We start from the raw sequence: 24,893 nt of genomic DNA, 5'->3' as shown, positions 1-24,893 counted from the left end.
AATTCTACACCATGCCCTTTTTTTAAAAGTCTTTTTTTTTTTTTTTACTTTTAATTTTATAATGTATGAAATGTAAATAATTATTTTGTAAATTTAATAACGTTGGAAGTGGTCTTATTCTTCATATTTTCTTGTTTTTATTTTTATTTTTATATTTTTTGTACTGGGGTTTTTATTGTTTTGCATATTTAAAAAAGAAGGTTGATATTTTGCATTTTTGATATTCTACATATTTATATATCGTTAATTAAATTTTCAATCCACATGAAATAATTGTCTTTAAAAAACATATATAAAAATATATATAAAAAAGACAAAAATGAAAAATAAAAAATGTTAAAAAAAAATTATCTCACAAAACATAAAAGAATTTGGAATATATATATATATATATATATATATATATATAATTAAATAAGTACAAAATAGAGAAATTAAAAAACAAAACATTAGCAGAAACAAAAAAAAAAAAATTAAAATTAAAAACAAGCTTATTTAGAAAAAAAAATTAATGAAAAAAGAAATAAAAAACTAGTAAAATTAATATTAAAAAAAGAAAAAGTTAACTGAAATTGTTAAAAAAAACCAAAAAAATATCAAAATTATTAAAAAAAACCAAAAAATATTAAAATATAAATAAAACCAAAAAAATTTTAACATTTATTTTTTTTAAAACAAATTTTATTATTATTATTATTATTATTATTTTTTACTTAAAAAAAATTATTATTATTAACCCTTTTTTTTTAACAAATTTTGTTTCTTGTTTAAAAAAAAAATCATTAAATTTTTTTTAAATTTTTTTTAAACAAATTAAAATTTTTAATTTAAAGTTTAAAAATTTTAAAAAATTATTAAAAAAAAAAAATTAAAAATTAAAAATTTATAATTATTATTAAAAAAAAATTATACGATTAAAAAATTTTAATTTAAAATTTAAAAATTTAATAATCATTATTTTAAAAAAATACAATTAAAAATTTTTAATTTTTTTTTTTTTTTAACTCATATAATTTTTTTTAACAGAAACGGGTATGATCCTTCATTCATTGGGCGGCCTGAAGCCATGAAATCGGTTACAAAAGGCTGGTGTATTTTCTGTTTGGCTTTTCAGCCAACAGACCCTGCCCTCTACTCTAGTCAGATTCTTCTTTTTGCACTTAGTAAAGTGTGCTTCTGCTGCTAATTTCCCCAGATGGAAGATACATACAAACTGGTGAAGAAGGAGACGGAAAAACATTTCACTTTAGGGTATTGGGTCCCAAAGGGCTGTATTATCTCTGAGGAGGGAGCCAATGTCCATCAGGGCTGCCTTATTTGCCTCGCTGTCTGCTTCACTGTTGTTTGATCTCAAGACATGAAAAAAATTCAAATTCATAGTTTTTGTCAAGCCTTTGATCCTTGAGATTATTCTTGCAAGTTGTAGATCCGTTGAGATGGAATTGTTTGCCAGCGCTTGGATAATTACCTGGGAGTCTCCAAATACATTTGCCTCCTTATAGCCCAGCTCTTTGAGGAATTTGGATCCTTGATAAAGTGCCATTGCTTCTGCTTGGATGCTTGTAGAGTGGCCTAATCCCCAGGCAAAGCGGTGGACAACAGCTCCTCCTGGATTTAAAATGATACCTCCGGCTCCCGCAATACCTGGGTTCCCTTTAGCAGCCCCGTCAAAGAAGAGCGATGGTAGTGTTTGGTTGGACAGCCAGGATTGGAATTCTTGTTCATTTTTCCTAATTTGCCAGTCCTTGGGGGGAGGGGGAGAGCTGGTTATTTTCCGGAATTTGAAGTTAAGAGCCAAACCAAGCTCTATGTCCTGTTGGCTTAAATTGGCATCATCCCCTTTGTCTTCCAGCCATTCTGCAAGCTGTCCTTTTACTGCATTGACCACCAACCTGTAATCCTGCTCTTTATTTCTAAAAATCCTGCGGTTCCTCTCCAGCCATACTTGCCAGCTGACAAATTTAGGCAAAGCGCTCCATGCAAATCTGATTGTTTTATTTTTTGGAGGGTGACCAGGATAATTGTTCATCCAACTTGCAAATAGATCAGGGACTGATGAGGGGAAGTTGAACTTGTAATTCCACAGGGCTAGGAGCTCCTGCCAGACTGAGGTAACGAATCTGCAATTAATCATGATATGGAGGGCAGTTTCAGAATTTTCCTTGCATAAGGAGCATCTAGACGGCCCATGAAATCCCCTTATCTGCAGCCTGTCTTCAGTCAATATTTTCTGGTGGCAAAGGAGCCAGCAGAAGTGGTCCACCTTTGGGATTGAAGGGGTTTTCCATATACCGTTCCAGGGAGCTGGATTGGGTGGCACATGAGGCTTCTCTAGGCATTTAACATAGCCCTGAGAGACAGAGTAGCCTGAACGCTTAACGCCCCAGCCTCTCACATCGTGACTGTTTTTTAATGTGGGAGCTAGCCCGTGCAGGTGCGTGTATAGCTCGCTGAGGTCTGGGCGGAGGTGGATAGGAACCGCGGGAGTCTTCCAACCGGCCCACGCGTTCCCCTCCCAAGTCGACATATCCCACAGCGTTATTAAATTCGAATCTGTCATCCAACGCTGTAGCTCAGGCTTGCGCAGGACTTCAGCCAGCGGAGGATTATTGAGGATGTTGTCGTTCCATATTTGAATGCATTTCCCATTGCCTGGAACCCAGAAGGCGTTGTCGCGGATCAGAGAGCTGGTTTTGAATAGAAATTTACTGAATGGAGTATTGAATTTATTCTTGGGCTGGTCTAAACACCGCATTCTTGGTCCTCTGTAATATTTTCTCCATAATGCAATTTGGACCCAGCCAGGATTTGGAGCAATGATCCTCCAAATTACTTTGGCGCCCATGGCAACATTCTGAGCTTTGAGGTCTTTTAATTTCAAACCTCCCTCCTGGAATGGTCTAGAGACAGTCTCCCAATTTATCAGCGAAAATCTTTTCTCATTTTGCTTCCCTCCCTTCCATAAAAATGTTTTGATTAACTCCTCCATCTTATTTATAATTCCTGCGGGTGCCAACAGGACTGAGAAAGTGAAAAGAGGTAAACTGCTGAGGACGGATTTTATGAGAACCGCCTTCCCTGCTAAGTTTAGCCAGGAGGACCCCCAAGCCTGAAGTTTTTGTTTAAATTTATCTAACAGAGGCAGCCAGTCTTTGCCCAATGCCCTTGAGTGAAAGATGGGCAAGCCCAAGTACTTGAACGATGACCATGAAACCGAGATTGCAAATCCCATGCAGCGAGCAATATATCTTGCAGTAGAGACGGGAATGTTCCAGCTGTATATGTGACATTTGGATTCATTTAGAGCGCTGCCTGAAATCTTACAGTATTCATCCAGGACTTCTTTGAACTTGGATGCTGAATGCATTGTTGCTGCCCCCAGTAAAATGGTGTCATCCGCAAAAAGCGCATGATTGATGTTTTTGGCCCCTCTAGCTATGCATAGTCCGGCTAGCTCATGATCCTGTTGTTTGCGTTGAAGGTAGAAGCTGAACACAGAGGCTTGAAGCACAAAGAGAAGAGGGGACAGGGGGCACCCCTGTCTCAGTCCTCTAGAGGCTTTGAAAAAGTCAGCTGCCCTTCCATTTACCAGGGGGGCAATCCATGGCTCCGATATACAGGCTCTAACCCATTTGATAAAGCTTGGGCCGAACCCCATTTTTTGCATAACATCAAACAAAAAACTGTGCCTAACTCGGTCAAAAGCATTTGCAAGATCGAGTTTGATAACCATACCTTTCTCCTTGCGGTGTAGACTGGAGTGGATCGCCTCTTGGACCAGCACAAAGTTGTCCACCAATTGCCTGCCTTGAATAAAACCGCCTTGATTATCGGGGATGATTTTGGGGAGGATCCTTTTCAGCCTATTGGCTATCACTTTAGTTATGACTTTATATCCAATATTGCACAAAGAAATGGGGCGAAATCTGCTGAATGTATTTGCTCCCTTCTCTTTGGGGATGAGAGCGAGAAAGGCTGAGTTTGTACTGCCACCTATCTTTTGGCAATCCTGAGATTTCTGTATCATTTTAATCAGGTCTTTTTCTACGATCTGCCAACAAACCTGGAGGAACCTGGGCGTGAAACCATCAGGACCTGGAGCTTTGTCCGGGTCCATTGAGAACAGGGCTTCATTTACTTCCTTTATTGTGATTTTTTCTTCTAGAGACTTGTTCATTTTGGAGGAGATCATGGGAGGGACAGCATCTAACCAGGCTGCGTTGACATTGGTACCAACATCTTCTTTGTACAGCTGCTCAAAGTGGGCTGTTGCTGCCTTTTTTATGCTGGTAAAATCTTTCAGAACTTGATTGGCTTCCTTTATCTCGCTGATGGAGTTGCGACCTTTCCTGGCTTGGGCTTGCTTATGGAAGAATGAGGAATTTCTGTCTCCAGATTTGAGCCAGAGGCTCCTAGATTTGAGCCTCCAGAATTCTTCCTCTGCCAAACAGGCTTTATGGAGACTTTGCTGAAGCTTGGCCTCCTTTTCTAAATCAGCCTTAGTAATTTCTGCTGTTTCAAAGTGCTGATGCTGGATTTCTAGCTCATTTTGGATTTTTTTCCTTTCCTCTGCCGGATTTGGCAGGGTTTTGGCCCAAGCTTTTAGCATGATTTTGACTCTTCTGAGTTTTTCCTCCCATACAAAAAAAGGCGATCCATTGACTGGCTTCTTCCAGCACTCTCTGATTTTTTCCATGAAGTCTTTTTCTTTGATCCATAGGGGGCTGAATTTGAAGGGTATAGGTCCCAAATCCTTAGTAGTCATTAGTTCAAGGCTGATGGGTTTATGATCTGATATGCTGCTGTGGAGGATACGCGATCTGGCTTCTAGACCAAGGAGAAGAAAGGAGCTTTGCACTAGGAATCTGTCCAATCTAGCTGCTATATGCCCCGACCCTACCCTCTTGTTTGTCCATGTGTATTTGCCGACAGTTGGTTTGATATCTATCAGGTCCCAATTTTGCATGAGATCTTCTACTGTTTCTCTGGCCGGATCTCTGACTATACTGCCTCCTCTTTTTTCCGACGAGAGGAGGGTAAGGTTGAGGTCCCCGGCTATGATGACGTTTTCCAGATTTTCCTGCTCAGCCAGGCCTTTGATGGAGTCCCAGCATGTTTGCTTTTCACCTGCATTGTTAGGGGCATATACATTGACCAGACTAATAATTTCCTTAGTTTCTAGATGTTGCAGCTTTAAAAGAATCCAGTGAGTATTCAGGGATTCAGAGATAAGGGAGAACTTATTTGAATTCCAGAGTGATCCAAGTCCTCCAGATGCTCCACGGGCGGAGGTTGCATGCGCTCCATCTTTTTTCCAAAACTTTCTGCTTGCTTGGAGGAAGGCTGTCTCCTCCAGCTTTGTCTCCTGGATGAGGAGAATGTCCGGGGCTTCCAGCCTTATTAGGCTATTCATTGCTTCTTCTTTAGCTTTGGAACCCATTCCCCTACAATTCCAGGAGACTATCTTCATCATTTACTTTTGCTGTGGTGAGCTCCTTTGGAGCTCAAAGTATGATTCTTCTTCGTCTTCGGGGTTTTAGCTAGAAGTTTTTCTAGCGTTGGCTGGCTGCCCTGGAGCTTTTCCTTGTATGTTTCTTGCTCCCTTTTTTCTTTGGATGACATTCGACCTCTTGTAGACCTTCTGGGGGTGGACTGGGACTCTCCTATTTCCCCTTCTTCCTCTGAGCCCTCGGACTCTTGGGTTTCCTCCTCGTCTTCCGATGCCTTCCCTTTAGCTTTCTCTGGTTCGCTTTTAGATTTGAGCGGGGAAACTTCTTTCTCAACTTCGGTTTCCTGGGTGATCATGGTTTCAGATCCCAGGATCTCAAATTTATTTCCTTGGCTCTCTAAGGGTGTGTGCTGAGCAGGGCCCGGTTGGGTGGCTCTGGGATTAGTACTTGCAGTTTTCCTGTGCGCCGTTTTGGATCTTTTAGCCTGGTTCCATCCTTCTTCTTTCCCTTTTTCCTCTACCCCTTTGGACGGGCAATCTCTGGCGAAGTGTCCATACACTTGACACCTCCGACATTTGAACGGCAGCTGCTCGTAGTCCAATTTCTGTACATGCGTCCAGGGACCAACCCTTATTTTGATGGCTTCTGGTAGTCCGATCTCCAGATCAACCTCCACGCAGATTCTGGCGCAGTCGTACTGGTCCTTGCTGTTGGCCTTGTCTATGAATTTCCCAAGGGTGTTTCCGATGTGCTTCAGAGAATCCCAGTTCCAGCAATGGACCGGGAGGTTGGGGAGCCTTACCCAAACCGGGACTGCTGATGGCACGTCTACCGCCGGATCGAAATCCGGTGTCCATTTATTCAGATATAGCCCTTGAGGTCCCATGAAGTACGGGCCGTTTCTGAAGATTAGATCCTTATCTTCTTTATCTGAGAACTCAAATAGGAAGTATCCTCGACCGAGGAAGTAAGACGTTACCTTATTCTGGATCAGGGGAGCCCAGTTTCTGGCTACCCAGCTCTCTGTTGTTTTTGGGGAGGGCCAGAGTCCTGTAAATTGCCCGACCAGTGCACGATCTGCCAGCGACAAAGCTACTTGAATCGGCCCTTCAGGAGGTAGAGCGATCTCGGGAATGTCCTCCAGTCTTTTCACGAATTTGGCGGCTTCCACGGCTTTCTTCTTGGGCAGAGAAGCCAGCAAAGCTTTGAAGGCTTCAGCGGCAGATGGAGGGGGGGGGGGGGGAGGAAGGCCCAAGAGGGGGGTCCGGATCCTCCATGAGGAAGATCCAAACCTAGCCGGTTGCGGCCAGGTACCAGGCGAATGACACAGAACTCGCAGCCTGAGGAAGAGGAAACACAGCGACCCAGCTCGCAGGAGTGCAGGGTTGGGGGGGTCTGCAAGAAACCGAGGGGAGCCGAGGCGGGCACGGGCTCAGGGCCCAAGATCCGCCGGATGCGGATCTCGCAGAGGCTGGGTCGCAGCAGCTAGACCTTCTTTTATCACACCTTTTTAAACTCATATAATTATTATTAAAAAAAATTGAATTTCCCGCCCCCGGCTGCCCGTGGTGGCGCGACGGGGGGCGGAGGGACGCGCGTAGGTCCCTTCGGCCCCCGTTGCGCCACCACGGGCGGCCGGGGGCGGGCGTCCGATTCCCAGAATCGGACGCTCGCCCCCCGGCTGGTCGTGGTGGCGCGGCGGTGGGTGGAGGTCCTGTGCGCCACCACGGGCGGTTGGCGGGTGGGAAATTCAATTTTTAACTTTTTTTTTTTTGAATAATAATTATATGAATTTAAAAAATTTTAATTATATTTTTTTAAATAATAATTTTTAAATTATTAAATTTTAAATTAAATTTTTTTAATCGTATAAATATTTTTTTAATAATAATTATAAATTTTAAAATTTTAAATTATTTTTTTTTAAATTTTAAAATAAAAATTTTAATTTATTTAAAAAAAATTAAATTTTTTTTAACGATTTAAAAAAAAAATTATCAAAATTTCTTAAAAAAAAAGTTTATATATATATATATATATATAAGAAAAATTGTTTAAAAAAAAATTAAATGTCAAAATATTTTTGGTTTTTTTTTTTGTTTTTTGTTTTTGTTTTTTTTTTAAATAATTCTCATATTTTTTTGGTTTTTTTTAATAATTTGAGATAATTTTTTTTTTTGTTTTTTTTTTAATTTTACTAGTTTTTTTTTTTTTTTTTTTTTTTTTTGTTATATATATATATATATATATAAGCTTGTTTTTAATTTAATTTAATTTTTTCTAGTTTTTGCTAATGGCTTTTTTTTTTAATTTCTCATTTTTTTACTTATATATATATATATATATATATTTTTTTTTTTTAACATTTTTTTAAAACAATTTTTTTACTATTTATTTGTTTATAATGGGTTTTTTTTTTTTTTTTTTTTTTTTTTAATTCTTATCATTAATTTTGTTTTTTTTTTTTTACATTTTTATGATTGATTTTTTTTTTTTTAATGTTTTGTTTTTAGTATATATTTTAATTTATGTTTTATTTTTTTATTTTATTTTTACCTTTTTTTTTTGTTTTGTGTCTTTTCATTGTTTTAATTTTAATTTTATTTTAATTTAATTTTATGTTTTCATTATTTCTTTTAAATTTAAATGTTTTTCAGGGTCATGATAAAATATCCATTATTTCGAAAAGTTGAAATTTTTCTTTTTAAAAAAAAAGTGTTTTCCCAACGTTAACACTTTTCGTTTTGAGGGTGTTTTTTGGACAATTTTCGCTCAAAAAATTTGTTTTCACCGCCATTTTTAAAACATGTTGAAAATTTACCCAAGAAAAAAAAGATGTTATTCCAGCATCAACACTTTTAGTTTTTAACACTGTTTTTGATGTTTTTTCGAGGTTTTTTTTTGCCAGAGTTCCCGTTTTGAGTTTATAGTTCTCGTTTCAAAGTTTACATTGTTGGTTCCTCTATTAAAAGCCAATAGATTTTGGGTAACAGGCACAAGCAATGGCAAACCGAGTGCTTGCCAAGCAATTGAGGAAAGGATACCCACTAATGCACCCTCATCTATAATAGTGCCAGATACAATCATACTACAAACCTGTACTATGATCTGGAAAGGCATATAAGAAGGAAGACATAATCCTGCCAGTTGATTCCAATCAAAGGAAGTGACTAGACTACTTGCAGGGGGTACCGTAGAAATGGGAGAATTAACCCCTTGTGTTACAAGAGTGGGAGGATTTTCCTCCTATATTGATGGAACATGAGGAATGCCCCCAAGCTCATTAGAATCTGAAGAAACAAAAAGAACCTGAGTGATATCATATTCACTCTCTTCGAGAAAGGTATGAATAGCTGAAGGTGAAATTGGGTCGACTGTTACCTCGACCTGTTGATTTCTGTCGGGTATAGACTCATAGGATTCACTTTCAGAGAGGGTGGGTTTGACCGACGGTTGATTTTGGTTAGTCAATTCATCAGCGAGTGAAGGATTTCGGGAGAGTTTCCTGTAACCAAATGGAAATTGTTGTGGTGAAGCAGGACGATTATCCAACACCTTTTTGGCTTCATCCAGATAGGGACAAAGGTGAATGGGGTGATTCCCTTCACATAACCTACAGGGAAACTTAACTTTACCCTTCTTTTTGTGAACTTTAATAACACTAGTTGATGGTGTGTCACCAACATGATCTCAAGAAGTTGATGACATGGGATGTTGTGAACGAGAAGACCATTCTTCTAAGATCTGAGGAATATTAGGAAAATTTCGAAGAAGATGGTCTCCCGTACAAATTTTGCATGGACATCGAACTTTGTGAGGCTTGATGGATGGTTTATCATCAGATGTTACATTCAAAGCAATGGTTGCTTGGTTTCCCCTCTGCTGAATTTGCTTCTTCTTCTTCTTCTTCTTCTTCTTCCCTTTCTTCTTCTTCTTAGCCACCTGGTCACTAGTACCAATACTTTCACCAGGTGAAGAGGAAGAAACAACCGAGGAAGAAGGAAAGTGGTCAACTTTTGGATCAAATGGAGGTTGATTTTGTCTAGTTGGAGGTGTACTCGATTGCGGAGAAATCACGACATTTTGAACCAAGGAGGTTGAAAACAACCATACTAGCAAGCCAATGGTCAATCCTAGAAGGGACAATGTAGCCATATATGGAGCACCAATATTTCCAAAAGGAGAAAAAGGACTAGGATTGCCATCAAAAGGAATTCCTTGATCGGTGGACTCTGGATTTGTCGCCATATGTTTCAACCTAAGATAAATTAAGGAGCGAGCATGGAGGATGTTATCTATGATCAATTAATTGTATTTTAATCAAAGTAACATAACAAAACAAAAGAGGGATAATCTAGGCAAAAGGTTTACCAAGAAACTGTGAACTGTAGAATACCTCCTGAGGAACCAAGAAGTATGGGCAGGCAATCTCCTCGAATGCTGTCTTTGGTGTATCACAGTGTATAAGGTGTCTAACTTAGTTACCTAAGGATGGATAACAACCTAGTGTTGTCCTCCCATATATACCCGAAAGCACGTGGAGGCCCAATCCGTATAAGCGTTGCCTAATGAAAAACTGCACAGTGAGAGCATTCCCATATACTTCACGTATTGTAAGGCCGCCCTATATACCTGAAGGTACGTGGATGAGCTACGATATACTCATGTACGTGGAATGAGGTGTCACACTCAGGATGTATTGCAGACATGTTAGCAACAACTACTTTGTTTTACGATGTTGGAAGACGTCTCTAACCTAGACCTCTAAATGTTTTTTGTTAGGTGAAAATGCTCCATTAGGTAAATTTAGATAAATTTTAAGTTGATCTTCTTTAGAATTTTCCTTTCAAGGATCACCACGTGATGTATGTTTGCAATTCCTAAAATGAAACTAATATCATAAGCATTATTCTCTTTCAATTGAATAATGAAAACCTTAGCTAGTAGGGATAGAGCAATCAGATCTTTGACAAAGAGCAAAGATCATATTTAATGCAATTTCCCTAGCTATTCCTTTCAAGCATTCAAAAAATACAATATGAACGATGAAAGTTTTTCTTTTCAAATCCCTTAATCTTATGATGAACAAAAAGGAAATATGCACATACAATTAATCAGTCTTAAACAAGAACGAAGACTTTTACGACAGTTCTGTTTCGAAGGAAATGAAGACTTTACGACACTTTCTTTCGAATGAAGATTAATCAACTATATCTTAACTTTGACTACAGAATGATAATGAAAAAGAAAACATTAAAGAAACATTAATCAATCAAATCAAAGTAGGGCTGGCAAAGGAGATAAAAACTTGTTCTCTGAGACATGACATTCATTGATCAATCGACAAGCAAACAAGCAAAGAAAAGTTGGCGAAAACACTTTCCAAAGGTGGGAATTAGACCTAAGGTTGATCAGCGTAGGTCAAAGAGGGCCTAACTACACTACAAAGCACTTTCTCTCACTCAAGGGTGCTCTGCAGAGCATTGTCCCCTGACCAACCCTGCGATGATTTCTGAGAGGTCACTCAAGTGTCATCTAACCTCAATTTTTTACCAAAATTCAATGCAAAAGAGATGAAATACAGTCAATGAACACAAGTAGGGTCTATAAGAATGTCTTAGAAGGTGAATAAGCTACTAGGAAAGGTGATACTTCCCCAGTGGAGTCGCCAATTTGTTTTGGAGATTTTAGCATCTACAGATAAATACTAATTCACTAGATAAGTAGCTATATCTAGAACAACAGTTTAAAGAGTTTTAGACTTTTATTATAAGAAATAGATAAGAAGAGAAGATAGAAGGCCTACCTGTAGTTCCGCTTTCCTCTCGTTTCCCTTGTATCGATTCTATCGCTCCTCCCCGTACTTAATCCGCTTGAGAAGTACCCTGTAAACACAATAGAAGACAAAAACCGATCAAAGCATATGATCTATTGAATATAAGTGAAAGGAATCAGAAACAATTCACACACATAAGCATTATGAAAGAATACAAATATATGGAAAAAGGTTCAAACACTTTATTAGATAGAAGAAGGAATTACGACCATCAGTGTATGATTCAAAGCGATTCCTCCAGATTGGATCCCATCCACATCACATCAAAAGCATCACAAACTTGTAGCATCACAATATTTGCTCCAAAGCCAAATCTCATAGCAACATTATCTCCTTACAATTCAACATAATCTAGCCCTTGATCACTTAGATGAGTGGTCAATTTATAGGAAGATGAGGGAGGTTTTGTCATTAATGGTGGCATTGAATGGCCTTCCATACTTAGAATTAGTTCCATGGAGGAAGGGATGAGAGGATGGGATGCACCTTAACTCATTCCTCATCCATTTTTGAGCTCATAGGAGTTGATAATATAGGGAAACTTCTAGATGACTCCAAAAGATAAGAATATTCCCCAAACCCTATGTGAATTTCACTCATTCTCACCCAGCGCAGGTGAAAGGAAGCCTAAGTGCTTTGTAGAGCACCCTGGTAGTGGACTGAACTACTCTGAAACACACCTTCATAAGGGATTACTTGCGCTTCTCCTTCTAGAGTTTGTTTCTGGATGTCTTCAAGTCATGAAACTGTCTGGGAAGGAGGCATTCAAAGGGGTGACTTGTTTAGTGCATGAAGCAACTAAAATTAGGGTTTGATGAGCCCTAAAACACTGATCTAGATGTTGGGGTTTGATGTGCCCAAATGGATCTGTAACAATGGGGTTAGTATAGGGAGCTGTAAGGATAAATTGTGACAACCAAAGTGTAATTTTATTGGCAAAGAACCTTGCATATCATTCAAAGACAAAGCACATTTATGTTCAATATCACTTTGTGAGGGTTATGATAGAAGACAAAAAGGTGTTGCTGGTAAAGGTGGACACTTTGAAGAATACTGTAGATACATTGACAAAATCTATGAGCTTTGAGAAGTTCTCTTGGTGTAGAGAAACAATGGGCGTTGCAAGGCTGGACAAATGACTAAGCTCTCTTGTGCCCCCCTGTGGAAATAAAATAATAAATGGGATAATGTTGGGTTGTGTTATATTCTTTCCACAACTAGCCCACGTAGTTAACCGAGGGGTTAGAGGTGGGGCGCAAATCCCCCCCTTAATTGCATCGATTACGTAGCGTGGGGATCACAGGGGGTTTGAGGGCTGCAGGTAACACCTCCCTATGGTGTCCGGGGCAGTGCCTCGGAAAATTTTGTTTTTTGGACCCTATTTAGGTTGGGCGGACCTACCTATGGTTTTGTGCATGGCTTTCGGTCCATGGTTCTGGATGCAATGGTTTTCGGTCCATGGTATTGGATGCTTTAGCATGTATAAATATGTATTGTCACATTGGAAGGAACATAATGAAAAATCAACCTGGTAGTCCTGGTTTTGGGATCCAAGGGAAAATCTTTGTGTATATGTTTATGTGTTATGCTCTCGCATTGTTTATTTTCTGTGTTTTAGAATTCGTATGCAGGTAATTTATGTAGGGGGTTAAAACCTACAATCTACAACATTAGCGGGAGTAGGCTTTGAATTATAAATCTCTTTATCTAATTCACTCACAACCCCTATCTCAATAAAAACAAAATAAAAATGCAGTTGAAAAATCTCTTTTGTATCATGATAAGAGTAAAACACATAAGTATGGTAAGAACCTAATGATGAGAACACACTTTTTGCACTATTTGTTTCTAGACTTGGGTTGGTTCTCTAATGGTAGACAACAACTAAGCACATTCAACACATTTTCTTAGAAAACAATGTAGAGAAACATTTTCAGCTTTTTAGAAAAAAATATAGTAATCCATAAAATCTTCAGCATGCATGCATACAAAAGAAAAACCAATAAGAAAATATCAATTTTCCATTCAGGTGAACAGGTGAATTAGTATTCTTGAATAACTAATATTTCAAATCTCATTGAATTCTACCTTCTAGTCTACATCCAGAGAGGCTACCTTGTCAAGAAGACTAAGAAATATACTACTCACAAACAAAAACATTACATAAATCCCATTCATAATTGACATTCTAACATAACTTGACTCCATACTATACATCATCCTTTGAACATGACCTCACAGCACATAGATTATGATCCTCAACTTCCACTTGACAATAGAAAAGCATTATTAGAGGCCCCAAAATGTTGACAATTATTCAACATTGGTTGGAGACTCTTTGAACTCACTAAATATATACTTGAATTTACAGATGTTTAAAATCGCTCAAATCTCCCCACATGCCTTAAAATCAGAAAATTTTTCACTGGTCTTCAAATAATTTGGGAAAACTATTATTCTCAACATTATAAAAGCACTCAAATCCTCTATACCAAGGAGTTTTTTAAAATCACCAATTCAAAATAAAAACTTTGACGACTTCACCTAATTCATGAAAAACATGATGGTTATCTTTCCAAATATAAACACATTCTTTCATAAATGTATAATACAAGTAGGCACTTTCAATTCTTTTTTGTAGTGAGGATGTTCAATACATCCATCAGTTTGTGATTACAACTTTGTCACTTCAACTTATTAGATAAACCCAGTCAATGAAAATGCAGATATTGATTGTATGTTGTGGAGCAATGACCAAATGCATTTCTGCTATAAGTGAATTTTTTTTCAATTGCAAGCTTATGGGAATATGAAAAGAAGAAGGATAAAAATAAACATAATTCTAATTGTCACACTTGTGGCTCTCATATGGATGTATATCATAGATTGCAGTTCCTTTCGAAATGCCTAAACAAAATAACTTTTTAGGTGTTACAAGATATGCTTCTCTGGTATTCATTAACAAGAAACACTCAATTTTTTAGGAATGATGCCCAAACAAAATAACTCTTTAGATGTTACAAGATAGGCTTCTCAAGTATTCATTGACAAGAAAGACTCGAATTTTTTGGAATGCATAGAGGAACATTTCTTCCAAAGCTAGCCTCTCTGAGTTGAAGTCATGGCCAAAAGTTTGGACTCAAGGCATTAAGCATATCATATTCATGGCTGAAAATCCAAGTGGTTTGTCAATATGACTTGAAGAGTATGCCTTGATTAGACTAGAGAGTTACTAAAGGGCCAAATTAAAAAAGTTTATGTAACTTTATGGAGGCCCTAGTAAACCTATTTTAAATTTGGTATTTATTTATCACTCAACATTTCCAAGTGTAGAGGCAGTAATTTATATTACAAAGGAAACAATTCCAAATTGGGGAACATTTTGATCACAATAACACCACATATCTCTTCATCTATGCTCTTCTTCCATATGTTACCGACTTACGATGTTTCCTTTGCAACATCCAGTGCAAATTCTAGTTTATAAACAATAATGACATCATAATAACACTAAGTATTTTTATGAATGAAGGTACATTGCAAATTAGAGATGGGATCAATCACTTAGGTGCACAATCCCTTAACCATAAATATAGTGGATGAAATTGTGACTTATGTCACATTGTACATAACTATCAAGAAAGTAATGATGCCTAATTTTCTTAAAGTGACGATATTTTTTCTCTCGCAAAGAAGAAATATGTGATTCATATGCATAGTTAAATGGATCATTACTTTTTTCTCTTTTAAGGTTGCTTCATTACTTGTCCCAAAGAGTTTTCAAAGTAGTCATTTTTCATTCTCGGATCAGATCTCACTTCCATTTGTGATAATTTAAAATATAAAAAATCTACCCCTATACAAACATTTCAAAACTAATCTCATTTTTAATTTTGGTCCAACTATCAAACTTTATGCTTACCCATTATATTCATTATTATAAAGCCAAAAAATATATCAAAGGTAACCTTTGACACCAATGACTTAAACCTTCAAAAAATTGGCTGTTTAGTTTTTGGTAAGACTCCATTCATGAATCATCCAACATCAACCTACTAATCCTTATAAATCCCATCAACTATTGTGTTGGATTTTTTAAAGATATGTGTATATTTAATATATTGGAAAAACCTAGAGACTAATTTATATTAACTTTCTTCGCAACTCGAATCATATTCCAATAAAATTTATTAGAAAATAACCTATTTAGCTTCATGGAATCATCTATAACATCTTGTAGTTGTGAAGTGGTATATTGATAGCAATGAGGCCTTTTTCCATGGAAAGTTAATCCTTTTCACCTCCTGGTTTTTTCTTGGTTCCTCTTCCATTGGAATTCTTGATTTGACTTTAACTCCTAGCAGAGACTTTTCTTCTTACTCCTATCTATTGGCCGCTAAGCCACTGCACTTCTGTGGAAGCCCCACTCTCTCTTGGCTCTAGGCTCTTCATAAAGCTCCTTCTCATTAGATATATCCTTTGTTGAAACTCTCAACCACTCTAGCCCGCTTTTGACTACTTACCTTTGTTATGGGAGCATATCTTTCTTTCCTTTAATCAAACTTTATTTACTCCTATCCATTTTAATCTCTTCTCCAAAACCCATTCTTTCGCCTTACACTCCTCATTGTGTAGCTACTTCGCCATCCTATAGAGCACATGTTTGCAAAGGTGTAGTGTACTATCAAGAGTGTGAAAATCGAGGGAGTGCATAAGAACAACTCAAAGTGGAGGAATTAGTAGCTCACTTTTGAGAACTCACCCCACTGCCTATTCAAGAAGACCTCTCTCATGCTGAAACGGAAGGAAATAACATGATGCACCATCTCTCAGACACAAAGGTAATAACATATTCGGTTGATTAGGTGCTTGATACAGGGAAAACACATGAATATTTCACTCAATATATGCACACACTGGACCTATATTGGAACATGAAATTCCTACTTGGCGAGGTTTTACTAGAATGACATGAGAACAAATAGGACCTCCTCTCCATGGAACACCTGCATAGACACATGACAGACCTAGAATAGGAACTAGAATGGATCAAGAAGCACCTTGGCATCCCCCCTAGTACTCGTTGTTCACAAGGTAGAAACAAGGAGTCGATCCAAGTTATAGGAATAGATTTGGACCCCTCTTCCTATTTTGCTAATTCTTATTATGTCTTTATTTTTTCAGTTTCCTGTTTATTTTTCTTTCTCTCATGGGCTTCGAGGCCTACATATTAGTATATGTATGGGGCATTTTGAATCTCCAAGCAACTTTTTGTCTTTTGCCTCTCCTAAATGGGTACATTTCTTGATATCGTCATATTTCCCTAGTGACTGACCAATCTAAAACCTTCAACTCTTTGATGTAATCTCTTGTTTAGAATGTAATACAGATATTTACTCACATGAAAAAGAAAACATTTTATATAATATATAATAATACATATTATAACATAGTCATAAAGTATCGTTTGTATAATACACCAGCCTAGATCCATATTAACTCTAAATCTAATACACCATCCTAGAGGCCAATGAGCCACAACTTCATTGAATATAATATTATTTCGGGTAAGCCAAATAGTCCAGCACAGGAGAAGGGGTAAGCATAGTTTTTTAGTGCCATGGTGCGCATCAAACCAAGAGTTCCAAACTTGTGAGATAGTGGGTCCCTGCCAACTTTCCCGTACGGAAAGAGACTGTGCAATCGATTGCCACAACTGAGCAATAGTAGGACAGTGTAGGAACAAATGCTCATTTGTTTTAGAGTCTTGTTTACACATAACACACCAATGCGGCCTGTAGATAGATCTGCGAATGAGGAAATCTCCCATGGTTGTTTTATTGATGAGCACACTCCACATAAACAGATGGGCCTGACAACGTGCTTTCAATTTCCATAGGTGGCGCCACCATTCCTATATTGCCACTGGTTTGCGATCTGAGAGGAGAGAGAGGTAGCCAATTTTCGAGGTGTATTTGCCATGTTCAGCTGGAGTTCAAACAAGTTTATCTCGTCCTTATTTAATACGAACATGCGCCTCAGACAGAGCAGTTAAGTATCCTTCCCAAGATTGATGCCATTGTACAGGGATGCCAATATTGTTGGCTGCCAACCATGCTTGCTTTAATAAAGTGCAGCGTTCCCTGTCTGCTAGCTGTGCAACCACCATGATGTCCCTTTGATGTAGGTGGTGTATCAGGTTGGGAGGGAGCTGATATCTATTTCATCCCCCAATCCATGGATCTATACAAATGTGCAGTTGATTTCCATCATTTATCCTCCTAGCCAGGCCAGCTCTGATAAAAGGCATAGTTTGCAGAATTGCCTTCCAAACAATAGAAATGCCAGTACGTGACGAAATTGGAAATCGGACCCAATCCATGAGTTCCTGTGGCCAGACATATTTGTATGTGACAGTGGTCCAGAGATTCTATGTTGCGAGGAGATTCCAACCCATATTTGCTGCTAAATATTGTGCAAAGATAGTCAGATCCTTCAATCCCCATCTGCCCCATTTTTTTGGTAAAGAAATTTTTTTCCAACATATCCTAGCAAATATTTTTCCTTATTTTTTTCTGTTTTAGAGGTATTTGCAACATATCCTCTGGATACGAGTAAGAATTCCCTGAGGGATCCAGGCCAGTGACATCTAGTACACAGGTGTGGCTTCAGGAATAGATTTGATGAGGACAAGGTGCCCGACTCTGGAAAGGAATCTATGGTTCCAATTTTTCAGTCTCTTCTCTATTTTGATCACCAACTAGATCCAATCTGTAATCCGGTAGCTATGCGGTTTGATCCAAAACCCCAAATATTTTAGGTCATTTGCTAGAGGGTGAAGTTGATAAGGGAATAAATGATGGGAAGCTCTGTCTTCCTAAGTGGAGGTATGTGACAGAGTGATAGTGGACTTGGCTTGATTAGTAACCATGCCATTGGGATGTGCAAAGAGTGTTAAGATTTCATGGAAGGTGGTGGAGTCTTAGATGCTTCCATCAAGAAAGATAAGGACATCGTCGACAAAAAGGCGGTGAGTGAGATAACAAAGATCGCTCATTTTCATTCCTTTTAGTCTACCTTCCCTTTTTGTTGTAGCAATGAGCCTACTGAGGCCCTCCATCACAATCAGGAAGAGAAGGGGAGATAGAGGGAATCCTTGTCGAAGTCCCCATTCTGCATGAAAGAAATGTGAGGCTGATACATTTATGAGGACACTGAAGGATGCCGATGAGATGCAGCACATGATCCAATCTGTGAATGTTGATGGGAAACCTAGGTGGATAAGTATCATCTTTATATAGAGCCAACTGACTTGGTTGAATGCCTTTGCAAGATTAATATTTTAGGATAATACCTTTCAAATTTTTGACTTTGATAGAGTCTAAAGCCTCCTGAGCCATTCCAATGGCCTCGTGGATCTGTCGGTTCTATAGGAAGGAAAGTTGCTCAGGGAAAATATGGCGGGAGAGGATGGGACAAAGCCTATTTGTGATGATCTTGGTGGAAGTCATTGAATGATGATGGGGAGTCAGATTTAGGGATCAAGGCAATAAAATTAGAGTTTATGGCATCATACATTTTTCTTGTAATCCTGCATTCTTTGACTACTTTGAGGAGATCATGTCCTATAAGATTATAAAAAGCCAGATAGAATTTAATAGACCATCCGTCTGGTCCAGGGCTTTTATCTTTTTTGAACCATTTTAGTGTCCCTTCAATTTCTGAAGAGGAGACTGGGGCAATTAACTCTTCTGCTATGTCCATATCAACAAAACTAGGGAAATGTCATGCAAAACAAATAATTTCTACAAGATTTGTAGCTGGTGGTGCTTTGTAGAGTTCTTGAAAGTGAGAGTTCCCTAGATTTGAAAGCTGGCTGAATGTATTAGCAATACCTCCATCATGCGTGGGCATATTCCAGATAGTGTTTGAGACTTTTCGCCCCTTGGAAGAATTCTCAAAGAACTTTGTATTCCCGTCTCCAGCTTTTAACCAGGGCACTCTGCTCTTGAGGTGCCATGACTCCTTCCTTTCCTTTAGGATTTTGGATCATTGATTTTCAAATTCAATAAGGTGGGTCTTTTCTTCTGCAGTTATGAAGCGCCTATTCTGGTCGTCCAGTAGAACAACAAATGATGACTCGACTGTGGTGAGGGTGTTGTCATCCTTTAGGGTTTTTTCCTTTTCCCATTGTATATATAATCTCTTGAGCTGAGAGAGGTTGTAGCAGAATCCTTCAGCCGGGGTGCGTCCCCTTGTGGGAGGGTTTTCCAGCAAATAATCAATGATTAATTTGGTATAGGTCATGTCCAGCAGCCAGGTCAAGTTGAATTTGTATGGTGCTTTGGGATTTTTTGGAGGACCTGTGATTTCCAAGAAGATAAGGGAGTGATCAGAGATACCTACAGATCTGACCCATTGTTTGTAGAAAATGTGTTGCTTTGAATGGGTGAGGGTTTGGGACTAGTGCCTCCTCCTAGTTGATTAGGGGGCGTAAAAGTACCTAGTTTGATGGCCTGTGCGTTCACTGGTCAGCTCTAGCAAGCACCCTTTTTGAATTGGCAACAACTAATCCAGCTGTTTGCATGCATTCTGGATGTCCACGGACTGTTGGGTTCAGACCGTTTCCAGTAACCAATCGATGGTTTTCCCTCCATTGTCGTAGCCCAAAGATATGGTGACCTCTGCGATGACTTTGGCTCCCTCGGTTGTAGGTAATAAATAAACCACAGTGGATCCTATAGTTTTCAAATTCAAAGCTCTAGTAGCACCGTCTAACCTTTCTTTGCAGGCATGGGGCACTTCAACTCTCAGGCTCCTGCTGGGCGCCTCTTGCTTCATTTCCTCTTCTGTGTTAGGTTTTGTGGTTGTAATCTTCACTCTTTTGGAGCTGTGGGCAGAGCTTCTCTCTCAAGATGAATCTAGAACTGGAATACTAGATGCATTCCTTTTAGTAGGGGCCATCTGATTTGGGTGGAGAAGTGAGATGGAGCGTCCTTCAATCGAAAGCCTACGATCACCTGAGATGTTTGTTGGTTGTAACATGCAAAGGAGAAAAAATAATCAGAAGTGAACGATCCTTGAAACCAAATTATTTGTATTCTATGAGTGATGAGTGGGTATTTATACTAATTCTGTAGTCAACCCCCTCCTTATATTTAGGTGAAGCAAGAGATATAGATGGTATGGTTGGTCCTGTTGGTCGACCCATTCCTAAATATAAAATTTATTTATATTTATATTACTATTTGGTGGACCCATTACTAAATATATTTATATAAATATATAAATTTGCGGGGTTTAGTTATTTGAAGTTGTATGTAAGATTTAATAATAGGTTAAAGATAATCAGTTAAATTAATTAAAATGGGTTAAACATTGTTAATAATAAATAATAATTTAATATATATTAAACTAAATTGATATATGAAATTTCTTTAACATATAAATGATTTAGGGAATAAGAAATCTCCTTAATATATGTTCTAAAATAATGATTATTTTATATCTTTGGATGGGGTGTTTCACATCTCAGAGGGTGGGTGTGTGATCTAAAACAATGATGTATATCTTTGGATGGGGTGTTTTACATCTGAGAGGGTGGAGTGGAGGTTGCCACCATGATCTCCCTTTTAACTATTTTTCCACGCAAACTGACCTTGGCACGGGGAATGCTACACATATGATGTATGAAACCATGCAAATAGACCACCACGTTGATTCTTCAAACCCATGTCAAATCTGCTTTGCTTGGAAATAATCTTAATGTTTGATTTTCTTACCTCCTCACTTCATGCGACTCAGCGAAATCTACTACCAGCAATTATGGAATTCAATGTTATTCACTGCTCCACTACCAACAACAACCCTGGCCAAAAGGATATTAGGAAATACTCGGCATTTCAAATAGCTAATTTGAGTGCTCTGAAAATTCAATTTTCCCCTAAGAAATTCAGCCAAGTTTCTGATGGTCAATTTAATATTTCCCATTCCTCTAAGCCATGTATGTAGTGCTCCAACTTTGCTATCTTTCTAAGAAAAATTAAAGGAAGGGAATGCTAGCTCATTAGCGAGCTTTGCTCCATTAACCTAGTGATTTCCCTTCTTAATATTGATTGGCAACTCGAATCATCCTGCAATAACATCAACAAGAAAAAAACCTATCCAAATTATTCGAACCATCTTGAGCATCTTGTAGTTGTGAAGATGTATACCGATAGCAGGGAGACATTTTATCTTGGAAAGTTAATCATTTCCACCTCCTGGATTTTTCTTGCTTCCTCTTCCATTGGAGTTCTTGTCTTGACTTTAACTCCTAGAAGAGAATTGGCTTCTTACTCGTATCTATTGGTCACTAAGCCACCAAAATTTTGTGGAAGCCCCCTCTCTCTTGGCTCTAGGATCTTCACAAAGATCCTTCTCATTAGATATATCCTTTGCTGACACTCTCAACCACTCTGGCTTGTGCTTGACTACTTACCTTTGTTCAGGGACCAAACCTTTCTTTTCTTTCCTCAAACATTATTTACTCCTATCCATTTTCATCTCTTCTCCAACTTTCGTTCTTTGGCCTTTCTCTCCTCCTTATGTAGCTACCCTACCACGCCAGAGAGAACATGTTTGCAAAGGTGTAGTGTACTATCAAGGGTGCGAAAATGTATGAAGTGCACAGACACAACTCAAAGTGGATGAAGTAGCAACTCACTTTGGAGAACTCACCCCACCTCCTATTCAGGAAGAATTTTCTCGTGCAGAAAGGGGAGGAAATAACTAGAGGCACCTTCTTCCAAACACAAAGTAATGCCAAATTTGGCTGACTAGGTGCTTGATACAAGGAAAACACGTTGGCAGTTTAATTAGTCTATGCACATACTGGACCTATACTGGCACATGAAATTCCTTCTTAGAAAAGCTTTACTAGATTGAGATGAGAACACAGAGGACCTCCTCCTATCCATGTAACACTTGCATAGACACATGACAAACCTAAAACAAGAACTAGAGTCGATAGAGAAGCACATTTGAACCCCCCATACTACTCACTATTCATCAGGCGACAACAAGTAGCTGATCCAGGTTGTAGCAACAGATTTGGACCCCTCCTCCTTTTTTCCTCAGCATTACTATTTTTTAGTTGTTTAGTTTCCTATTTATTTGTATTTCTTTCATGGCCTTAGAGGCCCAGATATTAGCATATGTATGGTGTATTTTAATCTCCAAGCAACTCCTTGTCTTTTGCCTCTCTTTAATGAATACATTTTTTGACGTGGTAAGATTTCCCAAGCGACTAACTAATCTAAGGCTTTCAAATCTTTCATGTGATCTCTTGTTTACAAAGTATTACAAATATTTACTCAAAAGGAAAATAAAATGTTTTATATAATATATTAAATACATATTATAACATAGTGATAAAGTATCATTTCTATAATACACCAACCTAGATCCATCTTAACTTTGGATCCACCAACTGTCAAGAGGGATCAAATATCTTAATATACAAAACTATTTTAGAGTGAAAGGAGATTTGGTTTCTCTCAGTGCTTGGTAGACCCGGAGTTAATATGGATCTAGGTTGGTTTAATTATTATTAATATTAATAATTATATATATATATATATATATTAAAAATAATAATTAGAGGATGGTAAAATTCATACTAAAGATATGAGGATTGATAATTTATATTAAACAACTTAATTAATGTTACTAAATTAATTTATTAGGTTAAAGAAGTATAGAAAAAGAGTAAATTAGAATTACATATTAAGAAATTGTAGAAACAATATAGATAGATTAAGAAAGTGTAAAATTAGTTAATAAAATTAATTAAAAGAATTTAGGTAAGTGTTAATGGCAAAGAATGATTAAATAGATTTGGTCAAATTCATATATAAATATATATATTTATATGTAAAATAGATTTGATCAAATTCATATATATATATATATATATATATATATATATATATATATATATATATATATATATATATATATATATATATATATATATATATATATATATATATAAGAAATACGAGGCAATTTTTTATATTATTAAAATTTTAATTTAATGTAACTTAATTTAATTTTTATTTTTATGTAATTTGACTAAGGCAAAATATTTAGATAACATAACTTAACCAGATATGAAATTACAACATCTCTTCCATAAAGTGGCTCTCGGTGCAATAATAATACATATAAATTAAAATATTTTATAAACATTATGAAATAACAGAAAAGCATCTCAATCAAAACAATTTAAATTTATAATATAATAATATAAATTAGCTATGGTCACTTTATATTTTAAAGGTTGTTTATAAATTAAATATGGTCACTTTATATTTTAAAGGATATTTATCATTAAGAGTGTGGTTAGATGATAAGACTTCGGCTACACCAAAACAATATAGAAAATCCAATCACATTGAGTTAGTGACAAAATGTGGCAAAACAACACTAAGAATGAATCACTACATAAAATTTGTGTATGTTTGAGAAAACAGTGGAAAAATAATTTTAAATAGATAATAAGATCATGGCACCACGAAGTAGTTCAATCCTACATTTATTATCAATCCAAAATAATAATTATGCGTAAGGCATTCCTCTTTGAAAATAAGGCTACTGTGTCAATTTGTAGACCATAGATCCTATATGTTAGACAATTAGAAGATTTTCTATCACTGGATCATCATAGGCGATGGAGAATGTTGCAGTGGAAGGTTGTTACAAATCACCACACCTATAACTAATCTCAAAAGGGTTCATATTTGCCTACTGGGTTTGGCATGCGATCAAAGCAACTGCTAAATTCACTTTGTCAGTCATCTTAGTCTTCAGACTAGCCCAAGGGCATAGAGTTTTGGAGCGCAAACTCAAACTGGCATGCCAGAAAAAAAGGTTAGGGTCACGCACTGGTAAGGTGCAAACCAAAACAGACATGTCAGAGAAAAGGCCAGGGTCAGACAACTAGGGTCATGTGCACTAGTAAGGCTGAAAATTTGGTCATAGCACAACACCTTTGCATCCCTCCAGCCCATTGTGGGAAATTCATCTTGGAAATTAGAAAGTTGTGGCACAGCTAAATGGCTACCTTGGCACCTTACCGCTCATTCCAACCGAGACTCCCAGTGCGTCCACCCTCTACAACCAATAGAACAAAAACCCTCTTTGGAAACACTCCTTCGTCGGCTTACCTCTGTCAAGTAACACTATTCTTACATTGGTTCACTTTACTTCGTCATTTTGTTCCCTACAATGACAACCCCTTTGACATTATTCACATGTTTACTTTGTTTTCAGTTTGGCTGTCTTCTTCACTCTAGCTATTCAAAACCTATATTCTTGTAGAACCCGGCCATAGCAAGGTAAGATCCCTCATTTCATAATTCAGTGTTTTTTCTTTAGAGTTCGGCTCATTATGGCAATAACCCTGCACCGAATGACAAGAGATAAGATGGCATAGAGCGGTAACAATTTCTTAGGTAAAATTTATAATTTTTTCGTACCCTACCTTTTCTCTAGTGCTTATCCATGAAACTAAAACTGGCTTTCAATTTGGTTGCAGGTACAATGTTCACCAACTCCCCCTCGCA

The 24,893-nt window shown here is 37.5% G+C and overlaps 1 protein-coding gene across 1 annotated transcript in view; it reads right to left on the bottom strand.

Moving 5' to 3' along the window:
• Nucleotides 1–1,246: 1,246 nt before the first annotated feature.
• Nucleotides 1,247–24,893, bottom strand: part of LOC149204823 (uncharacterized) — a 74,420-nt gene continuing 50,773 nt past the window's right edge. The window contains exons 2-4 of the mRNA XM_089397221.1: nucleotides 6,253–6,790; nucleotides 5,696–6,165; nucleotides 1,247–5,444 (exon numbers count right to left, since the gene is read on the bottom strand). Of these exons, the coding sequence (XP_089253347.1) occupies nucleotides 1,247–5,444; nucleotides 5,696–6,165; nucleotides 6,253–6,790 (5,206 nt within the window). The remainder of the gene's footprint in view (nucleotides 5,445–5,695; nucleotides 6,166–6,252; nucleotides 6,791–24,893) is intronic.

Source organism: Pinus tabuliformis, chromosome 1_2, assembly GCF_031772625.1.
Source record: "Pinus tabuliformis cultivar Carrire ecotype Pingquan chromosome 1_2, CPIR1, whole genome shotgun sequence".
NCBI classification, from domain to species: domain Eukaryota; kingdom Viridiplantae; phylum Streptophyta; class Pinopsida; order Pinales; family Pinaceae; genus Pinus; species Pinus tabuliformis.
Note: the sequence above shows the minus strand (reverse complement) of the source record. Positions and strands in the feature narration are given on the sequence as shown.